The sequence below is a fragment of the Ictalurus punctatus genome, chromosome 16 (genome assembly GCF_001660625.3).
Source record: "Ictalurus punctatus breed USDA103 chromosome 16, Coco_2.0, whole genome shotgun sequence".
Lineage (NCBI taxonomy): Eukaryota > Metazoa > Chordata > Actinopteri > Siluriformes > Ictaluridae > Ictalurus > Ictalurus punctatus.
The window spans coordinates 8843885-8871026 of record NC_030431.2 but is presented as its reverse complement, the minus strand read 5'-3'; the positions used below and the strand labels follow the sequence as shown (position 1 = coordinate 8871026).

The window sequence follows — 27142 nt, the reverse complement described above, 5'->3', positions numbered from 1 at the left end:
AAATTAGTTTTTTTTTTTTAAAAAGTCGTCAGGTGTAAAATGGTCTCAAGCGGTCCGGGCAGAGGACTGCACCTAAAGTGCACTGCTGCCACTTTAAATGTTTCCAAATAAATAAATAATTAATAATAAAAAAAACCATATGTTTCAGGGTTTTTATTTATTTATTTATTTTTATTTTTTAAATAACTGAATAGCTTGTGTCTTATTGGATTCTTCTTTCAACACTAACACGTGAATCCCGAATAGTGCAATACTGAAACACTCAGTGCAATAACACAGCCCTAGTGATACATCCGTATTTGGCTTGTATATATTATATTGTCAAATTTGTCTTAAAATTTGTCTTAAAACTGGTCTTATACGGTTGTACTGTTGTACTCTTGTACTGTTAGAAGCTGCTTTGTAATCGTTGCCAATAGAAATTTCGTTACAGTGCCAATTTATTTATTTATTAATACCACTTAAAGCACTGCCCAACAAAGTGGCTAGTTCTGACAGGCGAGCGTCTGATTCGACATCATAGAAACTACATGTCATCAACGGTCATCAGTTTATTTTACTCTGGTGGAGGCAATCGTAATAAAGCATGAATGGAAAGTCTATTAAAAGCAACGTGACTTGTGCCTTTTTTTCAGTCATTACCTTGTATGACGTAGCTCCAGTAAAAAGAAAACGCTCCAGAAATTATAGGGCATCGGACGCAAGTTCTCTTTTTCATGAGGTAAGCTATATATGGTTTCTAATTTTCATTCTCTTGTTGTTTAATCACACAGAAGAAGTAAAATAATATTATATCTTCAGATACATAAATGCACTATTTACATCGCGGTGAGGAATATGTCGATATGTCGTTTACTCAGTAAGCTAGTGTTGTTGCCACAGGCCAAACAAAAATAATTCAGAATAGCAATTAAATGAGATCTATATATTTGTTAAACCTATTAACTGGTCGTCATCAGATCCTAATAGGGCTGTAAAAGACTGCCTTATAAATGGCCACCATTGGAGGGCAAATGTGTTAAGCCTACAGTCAAAATACACAGTGTGAGTTTAACGGCAGAACAAAAATGTGGTGTTTGCTACAAGTAAAAGTCACAAAATGACAACATCTTCATCTGTAATGTAAAAACTTTGTGCAACACACTGTGGTATATATATATATATATATATATATATATATATATATATATATATATATAAAAAAAAACTAGATAGAATCAAAAGACAGATTGATTGGAGTGATTTGGACATAAGCTAGAGAGACTGAAGAAAAAGTTGACTGTCACACTGCAGTGAGACTTATGGTTTTGGCAAAATAGACCTGCAAAGAAATTATTATTTATTATTAAGTGTCTTTTGTTAGTAAATTTATATATTGTCATTGAAAGACGTATTGATTGGATGTCTGGATTTACACAGCATTGAAAAAAGTAATTTCTTGCTGGGTGCAGTAGTGTAGTATTCAGCCACACTGAGAGGTCTTTGTCTGAACTAAAGTGGTACAAGGGTGATGTTAACTGACATCTAGGATGGGTGGTATAAACCTTTTTCCAACAGAACTTTCTTTGTTATTTGAAAAGATGTTTGTATATATATATATATATATATATATATATATATATATATATATATATATATATAAAGTGATTATAAAAAAGTAAGTACACCCCTACATTTATCATACCATCAAAATCAGGTTCAAGAGTTGGTGCCTGTTAAAGATTGGGTGCCACTGATTAGAACCTGCTTAGGGAGTGCAGCTGTTATTTAAACCTCTCATATCATGTCTGGTGTTCCCTGTGCTATTGAGGTGTGTGGTGTTATCATGCCAAGATTTAAAGAGTTCTGTAAGGCCTTCAGAAAAAAGGATGTGGATGCCTATGAGTCTGGCAAGGGATTTAAATAGATCTCCAAATTATTTGAAATACATCATTCTACCTTAAGGAAAATCATCTACAAGTGGCACAGATGTCAAATGACTGCCAATTTGTCCAGGACCGGCCATCCCAACAAATTCAGCCCAAGAGCAGACCTGAAGTCTGAAGTCTCCAAGAAGTCCTGAATTTCATAACAGGATCTGCTAGTAAGCCTGCAACTGTTGGTGTCAAAGTGAAAGCTTCTACAATCAGAAAGAGATTGCACAAATTTGACCTGCATGGGAGGCATGTCAGGAAAAAGCCTTTGCTGTCGAAAAATAACATTAGAGAAAGACTACAGTTTGCCAATGTGTATGTAGGTAAAGATATATATATATATTTTGCTGCTCCAGTACTTTCAGTGGAGACTGTATATGTATACATACACACACACACACACACACACACACACACACACACACACACACACACATAATATGTGTGTGTGTGTGTGTGTGTGTGTGTGTGTGTGTGTGTGTGTGTGTGTATGTTTGTATACATATACATATGCAGTCTCCTCTGAAAGTATTGGAGCAGCAATATTACATCTAAGCTCAGAGCAAACTAAGAGAAGCATAAGCTAATTTATAGCCTCAATGTTTACTTCAATGAAAAATCTATTTTAACATTTTACGAAGATCTCTACAAATAACAAAGAAAGTCTGTTGGAAAAAGGACCTCCACCCTACTGCTGTGGTAAATGGGTTAGGTTCATACCACAGTCCACCCATCCTGGATGTCAGTTAGAAGCCTGTAACGTCACCCTCGTACCACCTTAGCTCATACAAAGACCTCTCAGTATGGCTGAATACTGCACCCAGCAAGTATTACTTGTTTCAGTGCTGTGTTAACCCAGACTTCCAATCATTGCATCTTTCAGTGACAATATATAAATTTACTAACAAAATGCACTTAATAATGCATTTCTGTTGCATGTCTATTTTTCCCAAACCAAGTTATATATATATATATATGTATATATATATATATATACACACACACACACACACACACACACACACACACACACACACACATATATATATATATATATATATATATATATATATATATATATATATATATATATATATATATATATTTGGCCAAGTCAATATATATTTTGACTTGGCCATTCCAAAACATTAACTTTATTCTTTTTTAACCATTCTTGACTTGTGACTTGTGTGCTTAGGGTCGTTGTCTTGCTGCATGACTCAGTTTCAGATGTCCTGACATTTTCCTTTAGAATTCACTGGTATAATTCAGAATTCATTGTTCCATCGATGATGCCAAGTCGTCCTGGTCCAGATGCAGCAAAACAAGCCCAAACCATGATACTACCACCACCATGTTTCATAGATGGGATAAAGTTCTAATGCTGGAATGCAGTGTTTTCTCCAAATATAACACTTCTCATTTAAACCAAAATTTTTATTTTAGTCTCATCAATACACAAAATATTTTTACAAAAGCCTTCTGGCTTGTTCACATGATCTTTAACAAACTGCAGAGAGGCACCAATGTTCTTTTTGGAGAACAATGGTTTTCTCCCTGCAACCATGCCATGCACGCTATTGTTGTTCAGTGTTCTGTTGATGGTGGACTCATGACCATTAACATTAGCCAATGTGAGAGAGGCCTTTAGTTGCTTAGAAGTTACCTTGGCTCTTTTTTGACCTCACAGACTATTATACATCTTGCTGTTGAAGTGATCTTTGTTGGTTGACCACTCCTGGGGAGGGTAACAATGGTCTTAAATTTCCTCCATTTGTACACAATTTATCTGACTGTGGATTGGTTGAGTCCAAACTCTTCAGAGATGATTTTGTAACCTTTTCCAGCCTGATGAGCAACAACAACTCTTTTTCTGATGTCCTTAGAAATCTCCTTGCCATGATACACCTTGTTCTTGAAATAAAACAGGGCACTCACTCACACCTGATCATCATCCCATTGATTTAAAACACCTGACTCTAATTTCAACCTCAAATTAACTGGTAATCGTAGAGGTTAACATACTTTTGCCGCTCACAAATATTGCGTAATTTTGGATCATTTTCTTCAATTAATAAATTACCAAGTATAATATTTTTATCTAATTTCTTTAATTGGGTTCTCTTTGTCTGCTTTTAGGATTTGTGTGAAAATATGATGATGTTTTAGGTAATATTTATGCAGATATATAGTTATATAGATATATAGATATAATTCTAAAGGGTTCACAAAAGCGCCACTGTAGGTTCCACAACCTATCAGTCATGGGTAAAAGAAAGTAAACCTTGCTTCAATTCTATGTTTTTATTCATCATGGTCTAAATAACAATAGAAGACCACAATGAAAAAACGATCAGAGTCACAAAAATGCATTTTTGGAGTTGTGCATCCACGGCTGTTGATTGAGCACTGAAGAATGATCTCATAAATGTACTTGGATGATAGAAAGATCAGGGTCTTTAAAATAAAGTCATGCTATGGAAAAATGATCAGAGTCCAGTCACATGACCAGATGAGTGAATTTAATTGTTAACTTACTGTCAAATTTCTTCAACATATCTCTTTAGTAATTGCGCTAATATTAATATAATAATATAATAATAATATTAATAATGAATGATCAATTAATATTAATCAATATGAACAAATAATAATGAATAATATTCAAGTTAAGATTGATGTATAATGTATATTCTGTGTTTTTTCAGTATTTAATTGATGTTGGTGATGGTCAGTTGAATAAATTAGTATAAGTTTATCACTGTATTACTGTGAATACCCACGAAAGAAAGATCAGAGTCCACGCAAGCATTTTTTCATGCTTCAATTAACACAATGTAAACAATAATGGCTGATAATAACTTGTTGTCTTCATAAAGACTATGAATGAGTCTAGTGAACATATCATCAAGATTTTCTCTGTTCTCAACTTTTATGACATAAGAAGGTTCTGAACTTTTAAATTCAATTTCTGGAATTCAAGCACAATGTGACTCTGATCGTTTTATCATTGGTGCCTTCAATTGTCTGTTCCTCTGGTGACAGTAAAACAACACACAACAGATTTCAATATGTAGTCATTTTCCCCCCAAAATACATTCAGAAACCAGGTTTGGAAAAATAAATCCACCTTTCCACAATAGTGATTTATTAGCAGCCAGGTGTTACTAATGAAATGTGATTAGTTAATCATCAAGAAATGTGACTACCACTATACAAACAGAAATTTTGGCAGTTTCGTATTCTGAAGCAGGCGTATGTCTACATCATGCAAAGAAAAAAAGGACACCAGCCATGACCTCAGAGAAGCAATTGATGCTTATCATCAATCTGGGAAGGGTTACAAGGCCGCCTCCAAACAATGTAATCCACAATTCTACAGTGAGAAGGCTTGTTTACAAGTGGACAGTCTTCAAGACAGTTGAAAATTTTTCCAGGAGTGGGCCTCAAAGTGAATTCAGAGAGATAGCACAAAGCTGCATCCTACAACAAGAGTGGTGAAGGACGCAAAGCGGCGCTACAGGAGGAAACTAGAGTCATAGTTCCAACAGGGTGGTTCTAGGAGCCTGTGGCAGGGACTGCAGATGGTAAAGGACTATAAAACACCATCCTCCAGAATGGTGAAGGTGGACGCATCTCTAGCACACAATCTGAACACTTTTTACACTTGCCTCAATACTGCAGGTAACAGTGCTAATGGCACTAGTGGTTTTAACAGTGCTAGTAGTGCTAACAGTGCTAACATCTAAGACTAAGGGTGCTAATGGCATCATGCATATAGATATTTTCAGGCTGGTAAATGCTTTCAATATCTCGGAGAATGACTCAGGAAGGCTTTGCGGAGAGTGAAAACTAGGAAGGCAGCAGGACCTAATCACATCTCAGGTTGGGTCTTTAGAGCCTGCGCTGGTTAGCTAGCACTGGTGTTCATGGAGATATTCAACCGCTCCCTGGCACAGTCGGTAATCCTCACATGTTTCAAACAGTCAATTATTATCTCAGTTGTGATGAAGTGCTTGAAAGGCCAGTCAGAGCCTTTATCACCTCTTCAATTACCTGAGACTCCGGATCAATTATAATTCATATACCGTACCAATTGCTCTACCGATGATGCCACCACACAACTCCTACACACAGCCCTGAGCCCACTGGTCACCACGAGGGAAAATTATATTAAAATGCTGTTTCTATTCATTCATATTCAATGACCACTTTATCCTGTATTTATATATATTTATTATATACACTTGAGGTCAGAAGTTTACATATGGCTTGCAGAATCTGCAAAATGTAAAAAAATAAATAAAAATGTTAATAAGAAGGATCATAAAACATTTTATATTTATTTAGTACTGCCCTGAATAAGCTATTTCACATAACAGATGTTTACATATAATCCACAAGACACACAAGACATTTTGTCTTCTGGGAAACATGTAAATATATTATGTATCTTCTGAAGGGCAGTACTAAATTTTTAAAATGTTAGCACAGTTCAAAAGTTTAAATCCCCATGGCTTTTAATGTAGTGTGTTGCCATCTTGAGCATCAGTGAATGTTTGCATCATTTTGCAGCAGCAGCATGGTTCTGTCACCGGCATTGAGGGAACCAATCGGCAGGCAGATAGAGTTTCATGGCTGAGCTAGACATTTTGGGAAGGGTCTGGCTGCAGACATGCACTTGCACTCTCCAACTTGCTGGTGAGTGAGCATGCAAGTCAGTGGAGCCAGTGTAGGGATGGTTGTAGAGGGCAGAGGAGCCAGTGCAAGTATAGGACTGTGACGCTAGTGTTTGGTGATACATTTGTTGGTAAGCATATCTGAAGGTGAGTTTCCATTACATATCTCCTAAGAACAGTTTTGTTGCAATTAGGACAATGGTAATGAGCCTCAGTTCTGCAAGGCAAATGACAACGACATAATCTTTTATCTGTAGCAAAAGCACAGTACACAAATCCGGGGGGGTGGGGGTGGGGGGGGGATACTAGTCCATTAATATAAACGCCTGATAATATCATTATTAAGTTTCAGTAGCAAAATTCAATATACAGTAATTCTTAATACCTTTTAATGCTTTTAAAAAGAAAAATGTAAATTAATTTGCTTGTGCCTGTATTACTCATCAACAAGGCCTTCGTTGCCTTATTTTGCACTTCATAATGCATCACACAATCTCAATCAGTGACAGGTCAGGACTGCAGACAGGCCATGCTAACACCCGCACTCTCTGCTTATGCAACCATGTGCTTGTAATCCGGGCAGAATGTAATTTGGCGCTGTCCTGCTCTGGGTGGCAGCATATGTTGCTCCAAACTGTGTACATATCTTTTTGCATTAATGGTACGCTCACAGATGTGCAAGTTACCCATGCCATGGGCACTGACACACCCTCATACCATGACAGATGCTGACTTTTGGACTGATAACAGCTTGGATGGTCCTTTGCCTCTTTGGCCCGGAGAGTATCCCGGCTGTTTTGTCCAAAAACTTTTTGAAATGTTGATTAGTCAGACCACGAATGTGCAATGTACTTCTTAATGTAGTAAATATCATAAACCCTGCTGATAGGAATTTTCATTTTAGGAATTAAAATGAAAAAAGTTACAAGAACAGAGCTGTGTTAAGAAATGAGTTTTTTGTCATTCATAAACAGATTGAAGGCAGTAATAAAGCATGAAGCTTATTGTTATGACATGCTGTTTAAAGTAACTCTACTCTGTACTCTCTCTCTCAGCCTACATAAGTGTGGGGAAGAGGCATCAAATAATTATGTCAACTTCAACTGGAGGACAATATAGTGTGATACAATAACAAAACAGGTTCATTTGTATTTTCATACACTTGTAATGTAATAAAGGTTCTACATATACCTATATATACCTTTTTTATTGAAACCATTTTGATAGGAAACTAGTTGAGGTGCTGATGACATGAAATAAAAATATTAGAAAGAAATGTTCAGCAGAAATGTTCAGTAGAAATGTTCAGCAGACACGTTCAGCAGAAATGTTCAGCAGAACATTTCTACTGAACGTTTCTGCTGAACATTTCTTCTGAACATCTCTGCTGAACATTTCTGCTGAATATTATAATATTGAGTAATAATACTCAATATAATATCCAGATTGTGTGCTAGAGAAGCATCCACCTTAAAAATTCTGGAGGATGGTGTTTTATAGTCCTTTATCATCCGCAGTTCCTGCCACAGGCTCCTAGGGATAAAGTGGTATATGTAGATCCTTTATTACATCACAAGTGTATGAAAATACAAATGAACCTGTTTTGTTATTGTATCACACTATATTATGCTCCAGTTTGAGTTGACATTAGAATTATTTAATGCCTCTCCCCCACACTTATATAGGCTGAGAGAGAGTACAGAGTAGAGTTACTTTTAACAGCATGTCATAACAATAAGCTTCATGCTTTATTACTGCCTTTAATCTGTTATGAATGACAACAAACTCATTTCTTAACACAGCTCTGTTCTTGTAACTTTTTTCATTTTAATTCCTAAAATGAAAATTCCTATCAGCAGGGTTTATGATATTTATTACATAACACCTATTACATAAGGTGCAAGCATTCACTGATGCACATTAAGAGTGTTACCTACATTAAGAGGAGGATTTGAACTTTTGAACAGGATGATCAGTGTAAATTGTTATTATTATTGTAATTGTTGTTATTATTATGTAAATACCTTATTTAGCTTCTGAAGGGCAGTTCTAAATGAAAAAAAAAAAGATATTTAAACAAAATTATAACAATTTAGCTTTAGTATTAAGATTTTATTAAGGCGGATGTAAACTTCCGACCACTGAAATGTTTCTCATGATCTTAAAAACCTTTTGAGCTGAAAACCTTTTGATCAAATCTATGCTTTTGATCAAATCTATACTTGATGTATGACTAAATGTTTGAAATTAGTGTTGTAGACAAAAATATAATTGTGTCAATATATTAATTTTTTTCATTAGAAAACTAACATTTTATTTACAAAAAAAGATTTATTTTTTTTTAAGTGGATGAGCGAATTATTCCGAAAAGCAGCCAATAAGTGTCCAGCATAGGTGGGAACTCCTTTAACACTGTTTTAAAAGCATCTGAGGGGGATTCCTCAAGAAATTGGCTGAGAAAATGCAATGAATATATTTTTGAAAATTCTAGACAACAGCTACTTTGAAGATGCTAAAATTTAATTATTTTGATTTATTTGATTATTTATTAAGTTCAAGTATCAACATTGTTGTGTCCCGTTATGTGAGACCTCCTCCAAGTTCAACTCTTCCATGTTTAAATGCAGCTTTATATTTTTTTACTCTGCAACTTTTTACTCTGTGATTAAAATTTAATGTAATGAAGTTTTATTAAAGTAAAAGTACTATGATTTAACTATACTCAAAAAATTACCATTATAGTGAACCACGCATTCAAGTTTTCATGGACTGGAGGAGGAGGTGAATGCAAGTGCAGATAATTTATTGTATAAAGTACATTTTTATTAGATAGGTATGAACTGTCAGAAATGGAGACTTAGCTAGAGTCGCTAGTCGTATATAGCGTGAGAATACTCAACCTCAAGGTTGTCGATGTAACTCGAAATATATAATTTGAAGCCCTTCTCCTTCTTACTGTTGAGTGTAACAGATGACTCCCTCACAATACTTAATGTCATTCACAGTAATCTGGGGAAGCATAGTATAATATGTCATAGGCTGCGTCTGAAATTGCGTACTGTGACAGTATGTACTCCATTCGATGCAGTATCTACTGCACGACCGTTGAAACAGTATGTACTAATCAGTATGTGTGTGTAATATGAATACAATCCCGGACATACTACATCCGCCATGTTAGCATTGCCATGTAACCTTCGACGCCATCATAAACGCAAAAATCTTAAAGGGACCACCAGATTAAAGCATCCACACTAACAGCAAAATGCAGGAAAGTTAACTGAATTAGTAATTTAATGTGGGCAGTGGGCAATTTGTCCAATGCTTTCGTTTTGTCCATGTGAGGCAGAATATAGACTAATGTGAGGATGACTGAACTAAATGAAAGGGCGCAATTGTCAGCAGATCGAGCTCCGGTGAGCAGTGTGTTGATAAAACACACTGCTGTGTCCTGCTGAAATGTGATTCTTGCATTAAGTTTGTCAAGTTTGTTATCCAGAGACTGAATGTTGGTCAACAAGATACTAGGGAGAGAAGGGTTGAAGTATATTTTCCGGGATCTGCAAAGAATACCAGAGCATTTGCCTTTTCCCCTTTTCCTATGGCATCTTAGAATGCAAGCCCGCCACAATGGGAGGGAGCCGCCATAGTTGAGAACCAGGTCTGCAATAATAAATAAGTAAGAATCTAGCTCAGATCTTCTTTCTGGGAAAACTGCACAAATAGTATATCAGTATACAATGAAAGGTATATTGCGACCAACAGACTCTCAGACAGACTCTAGGCAACAGACTGTAGGACTGCATCCTTTTAAGAGTACAGGAAAATATCCCTGTGGTCACTGATACATTTGTCCAGGACCCTGAAGGAACAGAGCAAGATTTTTTTTTTATGTGATTCTTGCTAAAATGTGGCTTCTGGAGCTAAGGGGGATAACAGCTGCTGGGGAATGAAAAAGGCTCTGCTAGATGACGTGGGGAGAACAGTTATGAGGTTGTGACGTGGCGATATGTCATCTGGGACACTCCATAGTGGTATGAGGGGAGAGTTAAAGGAGGTGAAAGTGAATGAATTAGGTTTTTTGTAGAGTTAAAACTCTGTTGTCTGGTCTATTAATGAAGTCCTTAACTTCGAAGGCCACTGATGGCATGGGGTCTGGTGTATCTGGGGGTCCGTGTGGGGTCTTTAGTTGAAGTATTTGGTGTCAGAGCAGTATGTTTCTGCTTAGCCTTAGTTGGCTGGTGGAGGAGGAAAAGTCAGGACAGAAGATAGGAGAAGGAAGGTAAAAAATCTTCATGGGAAAACTGGGTGGAGGGGTGATGTTATGGTTGAACAAGTTTTCCGTAATCCTAGATACTGGCCGATCATGAATAGAGGCGTGATGATGGGACAGAGGTCTTGTACGGGAGAGAGGACAGAGGGTCTGCTTCAGCTGTTAGAGTGTTTGGAGTCTCCGTCTTGAGTTTTGGATCGGAGCCAGGTTCATCAAGGCATAGAACCTCATCAATTTCAAGGTGAGACATGCTATTGGGGGTAGGAAGGGAAGCTAGTAGCAGGGAAAGTGACAGGATGTGAAATCTCGTAGCATGCACAGAGGCCATAGCCAGCAAGTTAGTCAGGATAATAAAAGGTTACATAGATAGAGAAGCATGGCTGATAGGCTGCTGCACTGGCATTGAGGGAACCAATTAGCCTGCAGGCAAAAGCTTGTGGACTATATGTAAACATCAGTTATGTGTAATAGCTTATTCAGAGCAGTACTAAATAAAAAACAAAATGCAATTTTTATGATCCCTCTTATATCCATCCATCCATCTTCAACCGCTTACTCCTTTTCAGGGTCGCGGGGGAGCCTGGAGCCTCCCTCTTATATATATTTCTAAATTATTAACATTTTGCGGATTCTGCAAGGCGTATGTAAACTTATGATTGCATGTGGGCAATTTCAATACAACTACCTCAGCTTTATATTGTATTTATGTTGTATTTATATTGTGAAATATAATGCACTGCATTATATTGCGCAAAACAACTGCACACATCTGCACCCATTTTAATATCCTTACATTATATTTTTTATACATTTTAAAATACTTTTCCTTTTACTAACTGTATACAAGTAAATTCTGGTCTACGTAAATTCTATTTCATGCCACAGACAGTCATTTCACTACACTACTAGTGTGGCATACTGTGTATGGTGGTATGTGTCCCAAATAAAATTTTTATTTTAATTTGAATATACACACCCACTGATCAGCCATAACATTAAAGCAACCTGCCTAATATTGTGTAGGTCACCCTTGTGCCACCAAAACAGCTCTGACCAATCAAGGCATGGACTCTGCAAGGCCTGTGAAGGTTTGCTGTGGTATCTGGCACCAAGATGTTAGTAGCAGATCCAAGTTAGTTAGCAAGTCCTGTAAGTTGTGAGGTGGGGCCTCCACTGATCAGACTTGTTTGTCCAGCACATCCCACAGATACTTGATTGGATTAAAATCTGGGGAATTTCAAGTCAACCAGTCAACAACTTGATCTCTTTATCATGTTCCTCAAACCATTCCTGAAGAATGTTTGCAGTGTAGCATGGTGCATTATCCTGCTGAAAGAGGCCACTGTCACAGGAATACTGTTGCCATGTACTTGGTCTGCCACAATGTTTAGGTGGCATGTGTCAAATTAACATCCACATGAATGCCAGGACCCAAGGTTTCCCTTGGAGGGAACAGTGCCCAGAGAATCACACTTCCTGCACCAGCTTGCCTTCTTCCCATAGTGAATCCTGGCATCATCTCTTCCCCAGGTAAGCGATGCACACACACTCGGCCATTCACATGATGTAAAAGAAATGTAGTTCATCAAACTAAACTACCTTCTTCCACCATGGTCTATTTCTGATTCTCACATGCCCATTGTAGATGGTTTTGATAGTGGACAGGGGTCAGCATGGACACTCTGACCAGTCTTCAGCTATGCAACCCCATATGCAGCAAGCTGCAATGCACTCTGTGTTCTGACACATTCCTATCATAGCCAGCATTAACTTTTTCAGCAATTTGTGCTACAGTAGCTCTTCTGTGGGATCAGACCAGATGGGCCTTGGGTGCCCGTGACCCTGTTGCAGGTTCACTGGTTGTCCTTCCTTGGACCACTTTTGGTAGGTACTAATCACTGTATACCGGGAACACCCCACAAGACCTTTTTGGAGATGCTCTGTCCCAGTCATCTAGCCATCAGAATTCAACCCTTCATGAAGGGTGATGATTGATGATTGATGATTTTATAATTGAAAATAAAATGAAAATATTTTTACCTCACAAAAGGTTGTTTGAACTACACTTGCATTTATTTAACATCAGTGGCTAAAAGCTCATTTGATCACAAAAAACTAATGAATTTTAGATATTTATAATTTTCATTTCTGTACTAAATTTCAAATTTGTTCTATTCGCTTGTTTGTATGTTTTGTATGGTGTTATTCTTTTCTCCTACTTCTGAAAAGCTATTTTTTCTGGGTACACTGAAACATATCTGCTGTAGAAAATTACATTTGTTTGTTCTCCCAAATCTTACTACTGCTGGATTCCTGGTATGTGTAATGACTATTTGCAGCCTGGACTTGTGAACGGGGTGAAAGGGTGGGGGCTGCTCTGCAGAGACAGAACAATTTTGTTCTGCTGACTGCAGAACCACTACCTGGCACACTCTGCAAGTGCGTCAGCACTCTGAAATGAATGAAGAGAAAAAAAAGGCTCAATCAGTGTTACTGCAGAGAGAGAGAGAGAGAGAGAGAGAGAGAGAGAGAGAGAGAGAGCAAACAAAGCCCATATGCTTGTAGCTCAGATATATTTGTGACAATATCTGCACATGCAGCTTGCTATTAGCTAGGACTGTATACTGTGTAAGATGGTAAGCCCGCTACCCTCTTTAGGCTTTGCTGTGCTGAAGAAGGACAGTACTCTGGTAGGGCAGCTGTGCTCAAGACGTGTCTGGTAAAGTTGTGCTTGTGTACTGCTCTGTGTTGTTATGTATAGTTTGCTTCCTTAAAATACACATAGTGTTCTGCACGGTTGCAGAATTTGGGTGAAAACTCTAATTGAAGATAATGTCATTTGGAATTCCCATTTGCATTCAGAGGATGCATAAGATGAAGTCATGAGATTCTAGATTTGGTGCTTTATATCTTCTGCCTTCCTATTTATGCTTTGTATGAAATGAGGGTTCATAGTTGCAGTGATAAGGAGACAGTGTGCTCTGCACTACAAGAATAATCATAGTGATTCACCAGGGAATTACTGCAGATAGAAATATACTGGAGGTATATTTCAAAAGGGTCAGAAGAAAACAGTTTTCTGTTATAAAAAGGCTAGAGTGCATACAAAGGAAAGTGCGTTCTTCTTAAATAATTATACAGTAGCACCAAAATGTCACTTTTTGGACTTGCAGTGGAAGTTGTTTTATGTTGAAACTGGAATTGCTGGAATGACTCTGTGCTGTTCTGTTTATTCGTAGTGAAGTAACGGCACTAAAGCAATATAGCAAGATGAACACTCTGTTTCTCCTCACCTTCCTCTCCGTGTGCCATGCAGAGAACTTTGACCAGGCTTACGATTTGTCACCTTACAGGATCACTTACATCTCAGGTAGGTCAGATGATCAATATCACACATGTATTTTGAAGTGCAGACATCCCCAGACCCAAGCATTTTTAATCCATTTACATAATATTAATATTTATCATATTTGAATGATGTTTTCAGAATATGTTTTAGTATCTGCAATTTCTTAGGTTTATTTAATGTTTAAATAATTTATCAGTTCCGGGGTTTGATTTATTTAAACCACGCCTTGGATGTTACTTTGTCTCTCTTGAGTTTTATCATAGCCAGGTGAACTGGAGGAATAACATTAATGTTGAAATGCTTGGCTTCAAAGTCTTTCTTGGCACCTGAGTCAGTGCATTGAGTTTCTGTCAGCTCAAGATCGCCATAGAATCATTAAGAATTATAGAACACGTCTAATAATTCACATAGAATGTTCAACCTTCATGAATCAATTGCTTATCAGCTACATTGCTTGGCTGATATGGGACAAACTCCATAACTTCCATAACCTTAATAACTTTTGTAAAACCGGATGAAAGTATTTTAAGTTGTGATTGGAAGAAATTGTCAACATATATATTTATTGAACAAAATAGAAAACAGAATACAGCAGCTTTCATGATGTTAGAAGTTCTTTTAACAAAGTGTGTAAACCAGGGTTTTCAAACTCAAAGTCTGGCCAGGCCACAACAGTATATTTGTGAGCCTTTCAAGGGCCATAAAATAAAGCCCCAAACTGTTGCCACAAAGTTGAAAGCACATAATTGTGTAGGATGTCTTTGTATGCTGTAGCATTACAATTTCCATTCACTGGAGTTAAGGGGCCCAAACATGTTCTAGCATGACAATACCCCTTATGCGCAAAGCAAGATCTATGAAGACATGGTTTGCCAACTCCAGTGGCCAGCAAAGATACCTGACCTCAACCCCAGTGAAAGCATTTTTAACTGAGCAAAAGTATAGGAAAAGATCGTCTTAAAATAAACTTAAATAAATCACACATAATATTTGGTTGCATATCCCTTGCTTGCAAAAACTGCATCAAGTCAGTGACTCACTGACATCACTGTTGCAAGAACTGTTGTTCTTTTGTGATGCTTTTGCAGGCTTGTACCACAGCTTATTTCAGTTGTGGCATGTTTTTTTTTTTTTTTTTTTTTTTTTTGGGGGGGGGGGGGGGGGGGGGGGGTACTTTCATGTCTTCTGCATGCTTAATTGAGTTAAGGTCTGGTGATTAACCAGATATACATTAAGCCAGTCTAAAACCTTCCACTTTTTTTCCCTGTTAAAATCCTTTGTTGTGTTGGCAGTATGTTCTGGGTCACTGTCTTGCTGCATGATGAAGTTCCTCTCAATTTGATTGTATGTATTTCTCTGTAAAATATTTTAGATTTCAGATTGTCAGAATGTAATTATTGACTTCTGAATTAATTCTGTTGCTGCATCTTGTGGCATGGCCTCTATATTTCTGCTCTTGAAGCCTTTTTTGAAAAGTGGATTGTGATACCTTCATCCCTGTCCTGTGGAGATTGTTGGTGATGTTACTGACGTTTGTTTGGGGTATTTCTTCACAGTTGTCTTGTTAACAAAGAGTTGAACAAACTCTGAATTGCAGAGTAAGTTTTGAGTTCACAAAACACAACAAATCCAGTCTGGTTTATTAAGGTTAACAGGTTTCATGGTGCTGGTTATCAAATTTCTGTCAACTCAGCTTTTAGCCCTGAATCAAGGTTTACTCAGCGTGTGCATGCACATAAAAGCCAGACGTTTGCAGCAAACAGCCAATAGCAATCAACATGGGAAAAAGCAGGTGTGCATACTTATGGTTGAAGAGCAAGAAATTATTATACAGAAATATGAGGAATTTAAAACAACACTAAGCACAGAAACCAACACTGTTTTGGCTGACAAAGCTCAGGAAATTGCTAATTGTGTAAATACGTGTTTACTTTTACAGGCTCACAGTGAGAATAAATGAATTGAAAACTTAAAACTCCAACATATTTCATGTAATTTCATTTAATATAAAGTCAATAATTAAAATTAAATATTAATATTATATACATAAATTTGTGAAAAAATATTAGGACAGGAATAATGCCACCGCATGAGTGTGAAGTAAGAGTGTGGCATCGGCTCTTTTTCTTTGGTCAGATTTTTAATGTGTGGTTCAAGAAGCTGGCATAGGTAAACTATACCATCTGCTGAAAATCAACATCTTTTGTACAAATGGTAATTGGGAAAAGCCAAAGAATTGTGTCTGTTCCTAAAAGTTTTTTCCCATTGAAGTGCCATTACTATTACTTGAGCTCCAAGCTCCACAGGATTCCCACAGTTGGTGAAGCCATCGCTAGAAACACTAAAGGTGCTTCAGATTTATTTCACTTTGCTCATATCTGATTGGTGAAATTTGGGTTTGAGTTCTCTTTCCCAGAATAAAACATACTCTGGAACAGGCCAGCCATGTACTGTAAGTTACCATGGCGATGAAACACAATCTTGTTGAGACTGAAAATCTAGAGTTTGCTCAAACTAAACACAAAATTACCTGGGTAGCCACCAAAACCTCCAGGCCTCTGATCTCACAATGTTCCCGTCATCAACTGCTGTTGTTTCCCTTGGCTGAACTGTTTTTTGTCTGGTTATTTTATATATATATATATATATATATATATATATATATATATATATATATATATATATGTGTGTGTGTGTGTGTGTGTGTGTGTATATATATATATATATATATATATATATATATATATATATATATATATATATAGGATATTTACATAGCGTGTACACACACATGCACACACACACTGTACCCTACATACAGTCCCCTCCCCTTGGAATAGCAAGGCCAATTCAATTGTTTTTGCTGAAGACTGAAGACATTTGGGTTTGAGTTGAAATGATGAATATTAGAGGAGAGTTTCAAATTTCACCGTTTATTTTTATTTCTATGTGTGTCTTTTGTGATGCTTTTCCAGGTTTTTTACTACAGCCTCTTTTGTTGTTTGTTTGTTTCGGGGGGTTGCTTGCTTCAAATGCATGCTCAATTGACTTAAGGTCTGGTGATTGATTTGGCCAGTCTAAAACTTACCACTGATATATATTAACATAGTCCTTTGTTGAGTTGGCAGTGTGTTTTGGATCATTGTCTTGCTGCATGATTTTCTCTTGATTCATTTGTATTAATTTCTCTGTAAATTGGCAGACAAAATGTTCAGGTAAACCTTTGGATTCATTCTGCAGCTACCATCACGAGTATTATTATATTATCAATAAAGATTAGTGAGCCTGTTCCAGAAGCAACCTTGTAAGCCCAAGCCATGACACTACCTCCACTATGTTTCACAGATGAGCTTCTATGTTTTGGATCATGAGCAGAGCCTTTCTTTCTACACTCATTCGCCTTTCCATCACTTTGATAGAGGTAATTTTGGTTCCAGAACTTTTGTAATCTCTGTAATTCTTTTGCAAAGTCATCAGCTGTTGTAGTGGTCCTTGGCCAACCCATTCGGTGTCTGTTGCTAAGTACACCAGTGGTTTCTTTCTTTATCAGGACATTCCAAATTGTTGTATTGGCTATGCCCATTGTTTGTGCAATGCCTTTGATTGATTTTCCCTCTTTTCTCAGCTTGAAAATGGTTTGCTTTTCTCCCATAAACAGCTCTCTTATCTTCATGTTTGCTTATTCTTTTTAACAACAAATTCAGTCTTCACAGGTGAAATGGAAGGCTAAAATCAAGAGTAAATTTTCAGAGCTATTTATTGTTTAAACAATCAATTTAACAGGACACACCTAAGTAACAGGTTAGTCACATGTTAAAATATTTTTGCTCACCTACAAATTGGGTGGTCTGATACAAAATGTTCTATGTCCTTTAACACATCTACTGTAGGTCTTATATGGTTTCCCCATATCAAAAATACAGTATGTAATGGTAAAAAAGAAATTTAAAAAGAACTCAAAGAATGTTATCTTATATGCTAAAAATATACAATATATGTTCCTCCAGAAAGCATTCACCCCTCAATAATTATTTCTCTTTCTGTTGTACTGCAACATCAAATTTAAATATATCAGAATGGGATTCTGATATATTTTTCTGACAGAATTTTTTCCTGCTCCTTTTGAAGTGACATCTCTACAGAAACAAAATTATGGACTGGCCAGGTTCTCATCAGCAATTTGCATACAGTCCCCTCCAAAATTATTGGAGCCATCTTAAATTACTATTATGACTACTAAATCACACATTCATTCATTATCTCAAGCATTCATTAGGACTATCTGAAGTAGGCTTCCAGTTAGAAAATATATATATTACCAGTTGTCAGTAACTGTGGCATATGATGAGCAATAATATAAAATAAGAATAAGAGATTTAACCTCATAGCCTGTGCACATAACAGGGAATAACAGTCTCAAGGTTGTTTAATCAATCTTTACTGAGCCTGACAGGAGTAAGTGTTGTTCTGTATAATAAAATATTTTAATGAACAACCGTTCAATATGGGAGGGTGTACCCTGACTAAGCTTGTGTTGTGCATACTGGCTGACAGTTTTTTTTCTTTTTTCACAGAAATGATGATAGCTTTGCAATAAACATAAAGCTAATAATAAGTACAGTTGCAAATGCAAAATAAATACATAAAGTAAATGATCCAGATGATTTAACCAAAAACTTATTTGTTTCTTTTTCTACAAACATGTCACAAAACAACAATGATCAACAAGTACAGTAGGGTCTATAATTATTTGGAGAGTAATTTTGCCTCTGTACACCACCACAATGGATTTGAAGTAAAGCAACCAAGATTGAAGTGTAGACTTTCAACTTTAATTCAAGTGGTTTAACAACAACAAAAAAAATTGCATTAACAGTTTAGGAATTGCAGCCATTTTTACATAGTCCCTCAAATTTCACTGGCTCAAAAGTAATTAGAATTGACTGATAAGCAGTTTCATGGCCAGGTGTGGCCTGTTTCCTTGTTATTTCATAACAAATTAAGGATATAAAAGGTCTGGAGTTGATTTCACCAATACACTTGAGGAGGTAGGCATATCATTGACATTGAAGTCTACAACCAAGAGATGCCTTCATGAATGCAAATACAGGGGGTTTACCTTTACAATGCAAACCACTGGTAACACTCAAGAACAGAAACGTCAGATTAGACTTTGCTAGAAAACATCTAAAAAAAAAAAAAAAAAAAAGGCCGCCTGGTTTTGAAGGTGAAATTAGAGTTAGGTGTTTTCAATCAGTGGGATGACAATCAGGTGTGAATGAGTGCCTTGTTTAATTAAAAGAACAGAGATCTTCACAACACATGTCAGTGTTCACCATCAGGAGAACGCTGAACAACAATGGTGTGCATGACAGGGTTGCAAGGAGAAAACCACTGCTCTCGAAAAAGAACATTGGTGCCTATTTGCAGTTTGCTAAAGAACAGGTGGACAAGCCAGAAGGCGGTTGGAAAAATGTTTTATGGACAGATGAGTCCAAACTAGAACTTTTTGGTTTAAATATGAAGCATTATGTTTGGAGAAAGGAAAACACTGCATTCTGGCATAAGAACCTTATCCAATCTACATTTACATTTACATATACATTTATTAATTTAACAGACGCTTTTATCCAAAGCGGCTTACAAATGAGAAAATAGAAGCAAAGCGATATCAAGCAGAGAACAATACAAGTAGTGCTACCATACAAGATCCATTAATTGAGTTCCAGTAGAAGCAAAGTGCCAGAGTGTAAGTTTTAAAAAAATGTTTAATTTTTTTTATTTATTTATTTATTTATTTATTTATTTATTTTAGGGGTTGGTTAGGTGTTCACGGAAGAGGTGGGTCTTTAGCTGTTTCTTGAAGATGGTGACAGATTCTGCGGTCCAGATTGAGGTTGGAAGTTCATTCGACCACTGAGGAACAGTTATTTTGAAGGCTCTGGAAAGGGACCTTGAGCCATGCTGAGTAGGTACTACTAAGCGTCGGTCGTTTATTGATCGCAAATTGCGTGAGGGAACATAACCCTTCAGGAGAGTGTTGAGGTAGGAGGGTGCTGTTCCAGACAAGGTCTTGTAAGTGAGCATCAAGGCCTTGAATTTGATGCGGGTGGCTACAGGAAGCCAGTGGAGGGACATGAAGAGGGGTGTGACATGGGGTCTCTTGGGCTGGTTGAAGACGAGGTGTGCTGCTGCATTCTGAATCATTTGAAGGGGTTTGATGGAGCTGGCTGGGATGCCCGATAGTAGTGAGTTGCAGTAGTCCAGTTTTGAGATAACTAGAGCCGGGACTAGTGGTTGTGTAGCCTGTTCAGTGAGGTAGGGTCTGATTTTCTTGATGTTTTACAGGATGAACCTACAGGACCATGCAGTTGTTGAGATGTGGTCTGTAAAGGTCAAGCTGTCATCAAGAATCACCCCAAGGTTCCTGGCCATCGTGGTAGGCTTGAGTGTGGTTGAGCCGAGCTATACAGTGAGGTTGTGGTTGACTGAGAGACAGGCTGGGATGACGAGAAGCTCAGATTTTGCCAGATTGAGCTTAAGCTGGTGTTCAATCATATGTGAAACATGGTGGTAGTATCATGGTTTGGGCCTGCTTTACTGCATCTGGGCCTAGATGGCTTGTCATCATTGAGGGAACAATGAATTCTGAATTTTGCCAGCAAATTCTACAGGAAAATTACAGGACATCTGTCCATGAACTGAATCTCAAGAGATGGGTCATGCAGGAAGACAACAATCCTAAGCACAAGTTCTAAGAAAGAATGGTTAAAGAAAAATAAAGTTAATGTTTTGGAATGGCTAAGTCAATGTCCTGACTTTAATTCAATAGAAATGTTGTAGAAGGACCTGAAGCACGCAGTTCATGTGGGGAAACCCAACAACATCCCAGAGTTGAAGTGAGTAATGGCTAAAATTCCTCCAAGCTGATGTGTAGGACTGATCAACAGTTACCATTAATTTTTAGTTGCAGTTATTGCTGCACAAGGGGGTCACATCAGATACTGAAAGCAAAGGTTCACATACTTTTGACACTCACAGATATGTAATATTGGATCATTTTCCTAAATAAATAAATGACCAAGTATCATATTTTTTCTCATTTGTTTAATTGGATTTCCTTTATCTACTTTTAGGAGTTGTGCTCCAGAACACCAAACTGCCAAAAGTTCAGCTTTTATAGAGCTAGTCACATTCTTTCTGATTAACTAAACTTGTGCATTTGTTATTAACACCTGGCTGCTAATTACTCTCCTAATAAGTGTGGAAGTAGGAAGGATGTACTTATTTTTTCCCCACATGATTTCTGAATGTTGGTTTATTATTTTTTGGGAAAGAATGACTACATATTGAAATCTGTGTGTTTTAGTTGTCAATTGAGGTTATTTGTCGGTTTATAGAAGTTGGTGAAGATCACACAATTGTTATTTAGGCTCTGATAAATAAAAATATTGAATTGAAGGAGACTGTTCTTTCTTTTTCTCATGACTGTATGTATTGGGGCTGTTTCGCAGCTGGGCATGCTTGGCTTTTATGAAATTAACACAGAAATGATGGCAGGAACATAAAGTCAGTGTTTTGCAATACAAATCTAAGTTTTTTTGTAACTCTTTTGAAAACCTGTTGTCTGATCTGAAGACAGAAACTTAAAATATTATGTATAGAGGAGTATGCAAGATACTCTACAAGTGTCTCTAATCTTGATATCCTGTAATCTCTACAATTTTACAGGAAGAAGATCAGAGTACCCTGGACTACTGGCTGCAAAACAGCCCTTAAGCATCAGTAGTCCAGGGGGGCTTCACCAAATGTTAATTGTGGTGTTGCCAATAACTATAAAATCAGGCTTTTGTAGAAATAAAATGTACTACTTAAGAAATTATTGATTTTTTTTTTTTAATTGTGAAAACCCCATATGGATACGCATTAAATTCCCTTCATTGAATGGGATAAATTTTATACATTTATTTTTGCTTAATTTCATGAAGGATTACAAATAATTCCAATTTTACCTGTAATCTAGTATGAAGGCCAGGTTCATTTGCAAATTTAAGATGAAAAATCTTGCCACCCTGATTTGTTGAAATATATTTGGTATTAACTAAATTTCACATTTTCACAGCCAAACTGTACAAAGATTTATGAATTGCCAACATATAGCTAAGAATAGTTGTAGTGACTGTAGTCTTTATTAGAAAGACTTTCAGCTGGCTTAATGGACATTGGATGATTTTGATTAATTCACTTCAACTAAAGAAAGAATAGAGAAAGCTACTTTCCCACTAGTGGATAATTGGCCCACATTGAATTTTCTATTCACAAACATTCAGGAGTGGTTTGGTTTTTCTGAAATGTAGCAATCATGATCATTCATACACTTAGACACTTAGACACTTATACACTTAGACCACAAGCAAGGTCTCACAGTTAATTCACTGACTTGTTATGAACAAGGCTTTGCCATGAAAATTCTTTGTTATTATAAAACTAATAAACATTTGTTTTATAGCAATAATAAAATGTCTTATACTTGGCTGTTAAGAGAGTGTCTCTAATTTTAGTTTTAATTATTTATTTGCTGTTTTTTTTTCTTTACTAGAACATAAAGATCACTGTTGTTTACAAATAGTTAAAAGAGACTGTCATTTGTACAATGATCTACTGTGGTTCTTGAAAGTTTGTGAACCCTTTAGAATTGTTCAGATTTTCACAAGTCCTAAAAGTAGATAAGGAGAACCCAATAAAATAAATGAGACAAAAATATTATACTTGGTCATTTATTTATTGAGGGAAATTATCTAATATTACATATTTGTGAGTGGCAAAAGTGCAAAAGTGAACCTTTGTTTTCAGGATCTGGTATGACCCCCTTGTGCAGCAATAACTGCAACTAAACTGTTGATCAGTCCTGCACATTGGCTTGGAGGAATTTTAACCAATTCCTCAGTACAGAACAACTTCAACTCTGGGATGTTGGTGGGTTTCCTCACATGAACTGCTTGCTTGCTTCAGGTCCTTCCACAACATTTCTATTAGATTAAGGTCAGGACTTTGTCTTGGCCATTCCAAAACATTAACTTTATTCTTTTTAAACCATTTTTTGGTAGAAGGACTTGTGTGCTGAGGCTAGTTGCATCTAGAATTCTAGATTTCAAACACCACTGTATGAAATAAAAATGCCATTTAAACATGGTAAATGCTTTTTAGATTTGTTTTCAAATATTAAGCAGCTTTTTACACTTCCTTTTTTTCAGAAAATGGCCCTGGATTGTCTGTTATGACAGAACAAGCCAAAGTAGTGTCTTACCGGGGGGGTAATGTAACACTGCCATGCACGTTTCAAAGGAACCCCGCATTTGTCCCCAATCCTAAAATGAGGATAAAGTGGACTAAGTTAACATCAGATTATCTGAAAGAGATTGATGTTTTTGTAGCTATGGGTTTCCATAAGAAGAGCTATGGTAGTTTCCATGGCCGTGTGCATCTACGTGGTGCCACTGAGAATGATGCGTCACTGGTCATTAGTGAGATAACATTGGAGGACTATGGGAGATACAAATGTGAGGTGATTGACAGTCTGGAGGATGGCACTGCAGTGGTGTCCCTCAATCTGCAAGGTAACAATGTCACAATTTATTATTATTATTATTTATTTAGTATATTTTTTTATTTATTTATTTATTTATTTATTTACAAGTGTAACAGTGTTATAGCATAATTATGAACTTAACATTTCACACTTAACTAGCTGGTTCAAAAAGCTAGTGTAAGCAGTTTGGAGGTGAAAATAATTTTCTTCAATAAGTAAAAGATATACCACTCTATTTCCAAAGCAGTGTTTAGGCAAATTCTAATTAAGGCTTTAATTTGATGGCATTTACACCCATTCAGGTTTATAGTAGGACTGTAGTAAACGGGTTTATTTTCTTAATAATCTAAAATTTTAAAGAATTAAGTCTAAAATACAAGCTAAATAAATAGTTTTTCCCTTTTCCCGAACTAAATAAATAGTTTTTCCATATTTAGGTCAAACTACTTTACTGTTATATAATGGCACATTTTAAATTCTTGAATGACTGAATCACGGAATGTGTAAAATCACAAATTAGCAGGACAAGAGCATGATGTGACAAATCAGGGGGTAAACCTTATTCATTTAGACCAAATTTATATTAAGCTGATAGATTGTAATACTAAATAGAATATTAAATATCATATATAAGACTATAATGAAAGATACCAGGCTGCCTTACAAAGGAATTGAATGAGAAATCTTTCTGCAGGTGTAGTTTTTCCGTATTTCCCACCTCATGGCCGCTACAACCTGAACTTCCAAGATGCTGAGAAAGCCTGTCAAGACCAGGATGCCATCATGGCCTCCTTTGAGCAGCTGTATGATGCTTGGAGGGAAGGGCTAGACTGGTGCAATGCTGGTTGGCTTAGTGATGGATCAGTGCAGTACCCAATCACCAAACCTCGAGAGCCATGTGGAGGGAAGAACACAGTCCCTGGCATAAGGAATTATGGAATGCAAGACAAGGAAAAGAACAGATATGATGTCTTCTGTTTCACATCAAAGTACAAAGGTTTGTATAATTGTTGGTATATTTGTGAAAATTCTGAAAGAAGAAAGCTAATTTTATTAAGGCACAAATTGCATTGATTAAATTGTAATACAGCTTTCCCAGTTGAAGATAAAAGTTACCTATACCAAATTTTAATGGCCATTTTATGACATTAACCTTTACAACTGGAGTAGGCAAAATCATCACTGTCACTCTATACCAAACCTGCAAAGTCCAGCACTGAAGCAGATGCTTTTCTCTAGATACATACTATCCATCCTGAATTGTCTTAATAGAAAATAAACCCTCAATGTTAAAAATAAACCCTTAATGTTAATGTTAAAAAAACAGAATCTTAGAACCTTAACACTTCATTTATGAACATTATTTTGGACTCTTTAGGGCGTTTCTACTACCTTACACCATCTTTGAAGATGACATATGATGAAGCAGTGCTGGCATGTCAAAAGGTTGGTGCTCAGATTGCCAAGGTGGGCCAAATGTATGCAGCATGGAAGCTGCTGGGCTATGATCGTTGTGATGTTGGCTGGCTGGCTGATGGAAGTGTGCGCTACCCCATCTCACGTCCACGTCGCCGCTGTAGCCCCACAGAGGCTGCTGTGCGCTTCTCCGGTTTCCCAGACAAGAAACACAAACTCTATGGGGTCTACTGCTTCAAAGGGTACAACTGAGACATGCTTAGAGTAATACAAAAAGAAAGTGTAGAGGATGAGTCAGCATGAGTAAAACTGTGACATTTATCAAATACTGTATTAAGAAGGTAATTATTTAGTGTTTTGGAAGGTTTTGAAGACAAGTTAGCAAAAAAAACAAAAAAAAACAAACTTTCTTCTCAGTAGCATGTTTGTTCCATAAAACAGCAATACCATAAAATTATTCTCAACAATCATGCAAAAAATATTTTTGGGAGTTTAAATGGTTATTTACTCATACATTGTAAACTTCAGTATCACATGAGGAAGTGAGAGTGGATAACAAATTATGCTGATATAGCATCTCAGTAGTAATGTGGCAGTTAAGCCTCAAAGTACCTGACTAATACATTTGAGCACACTGTTATTCAGTGGTATTGTACTCTAAGATAATTGAAATGGTGGATAAAATAAACTTTTTTATATAAAGAATAAGATCAAACAAGTAATCAGTCTAGTATTTAGCCATCATTTAAGCTCTCTCTCTCTCTCTCTCTCTCTCTCTCTCTCTCTCTCTTGTAAAGTTTTTTCATCATCCTCACAGGGTGCTAAAAGCTTTTATGTTCTTTGGCTATATGTTTTTTTTTATTTTATTTCAAAAAGACATTTAATGTGTGGACCAACTTTTAAGTCTTTATACTAAACATTAAGTCTTCATACTGTCATAGTGAAGACCCAAACACTCACAGTGTTCTAGAATTGTTTATGTAGAAATATTATAATAATCTATAATGGTATCGCTGCTGTACATCTTTTTGAAATGCCATCTTTATACAATTGACCCCTACATCTGTACTGTTGTTATCAAATGTTTTAGGATTGTGACCCAACTATTCAAAGAGGAGGATACAAAAAACTTCACTGATCTCATAATTATTTATGGCTCATTCCATGTGAGCAGGCAGAGGCATAATTTTCCCTCAAGATATTAAACAGCCTATGTCATTCAAACATGGAATTTTATTTATTTTAGTATGTTTTTTTTTTATATTCTCTATTTGTATTTGACAAAGTTTTCAAGACAAAGGACAAAACACCAAACTTACATTATCTGTGTAATCAAAATAAAAATTGACAAATACATTGTTGGTTTATAATATATAATCTTCAACTTAAAAAAACACCTTCACTGTTTGTGTGGGTGGAACAAGACAACACAAATTGTGAGTTTCACAATTTGTTGCAGTTTTAAAATCTCGAGAGCACAATACTGATGTGTCTGTTGAAAGAAATGTAATGTATGGTCCACCATATAAGGGAGGAAAAAGAGCACAAGGTTATATCTCCAGTAGAGCGTGCAAAATTTACAAGTTAAGGTTACCCAAATAACATCTGGAAAGCAATGGCACAACACACGGGATCGCCAGCACTGTTAAACATTAAACATTTTAAACATTTACTTTGAGTTTGTTGTTCTGTATTTCAACTGAAGAAAATATACTCAGCAAAAAAAGAAACGCCATCTCACATTAAACTGCTTTTATTTCCATGCGTAAATGTGTAAATATTGGTATAAACATAAAAACATTCAACAGCTGAGACATAAGCCTCCCTGCAGCAGGAATATGGTATTTTCAGGTGAGCAGGCACCTTAGGCATCTTTCTTCTGGTGTTTTTCAGAGTCAGTAGAAAGGTCTTTTTAGTGTCCGA

General features: G+C 36.5%; 1 protein-coding gene and 1 pseudogene across 5 annotated transcripts; one reads left to right on the top strand and one right to left on the bottom strand.

Moving 5' to 3' along the window:
- Nucleotides 1-493: 493 nt before the first annotated feature.
- Nucleotides 494-26575, top strand: hapln1b (hyaluronan and proteoglycan link protein 1b). 5 transcript variants are annotated; one of them, XM_017461924.3, is made up of 6 exons: nucleotides 494-721; nucleotides 12294-12395; nucleotides 14105-14235; nucleotides 23469-23831; nucleotides 24498-24800; nucleotides 25182-26575. In XM_017461924.3, the coding sequence occupies exons 1-6, from the start codon at nucleotides 717-719 to the stop codon at nucleotides 25469-25471; spliced, it is 1194 nt and encodes a 397-aa protein (XP_017317413.1). In that variant the 5' UTR covers nucleotides 494-716; the 3' UTR covers nucleotides 25472-26575. The 5 variants fall into 5 exon arrangements, with proteins under 5 accessions (XP_017317413.1, XP_017317415.1, XP_053543078.1 ...); XM_017461926.3 differs by lacking the exon at nucleotides 12294-12395; XM_053687103.1 differs by lacking the exons at nucleotides 494-721; nucleotides 12294-12395 and adding an exon at nucleotides 1702-2083.
- Nucleotides 17341-21165, bottom strand: LOC128635248 (uncharacterized; annotated as a pseudogene).
- Nucleotides 26576-27142: the final 567 nt, after the last annotated feature.

Excerpts from the sequence above, each read along its gene's own strand:
- hapln1b (XM_017461922.3), top strand. The coding sequence starts at position 12,262 with ATGTGTCAAATTAACATCCACATGAATGCCAGGACCCAAGGTTTCCCT. Across the intron at positions 12,396-14,104 it reads TGGCATCATCTCTTCCCCAG|TGAAGTAACGGCACTAAAGC; the intron begins GTAAGCGATGCA and ends GTTTATTCGTAG. Across the intron at positions 14,236-23,468 it reads CAGGATCACTTACATCTCAG|AAAATGGCCCTGGATTGTCT; the intron begins GTAGGTCAGATG and ends CCTTTTTTTCAG.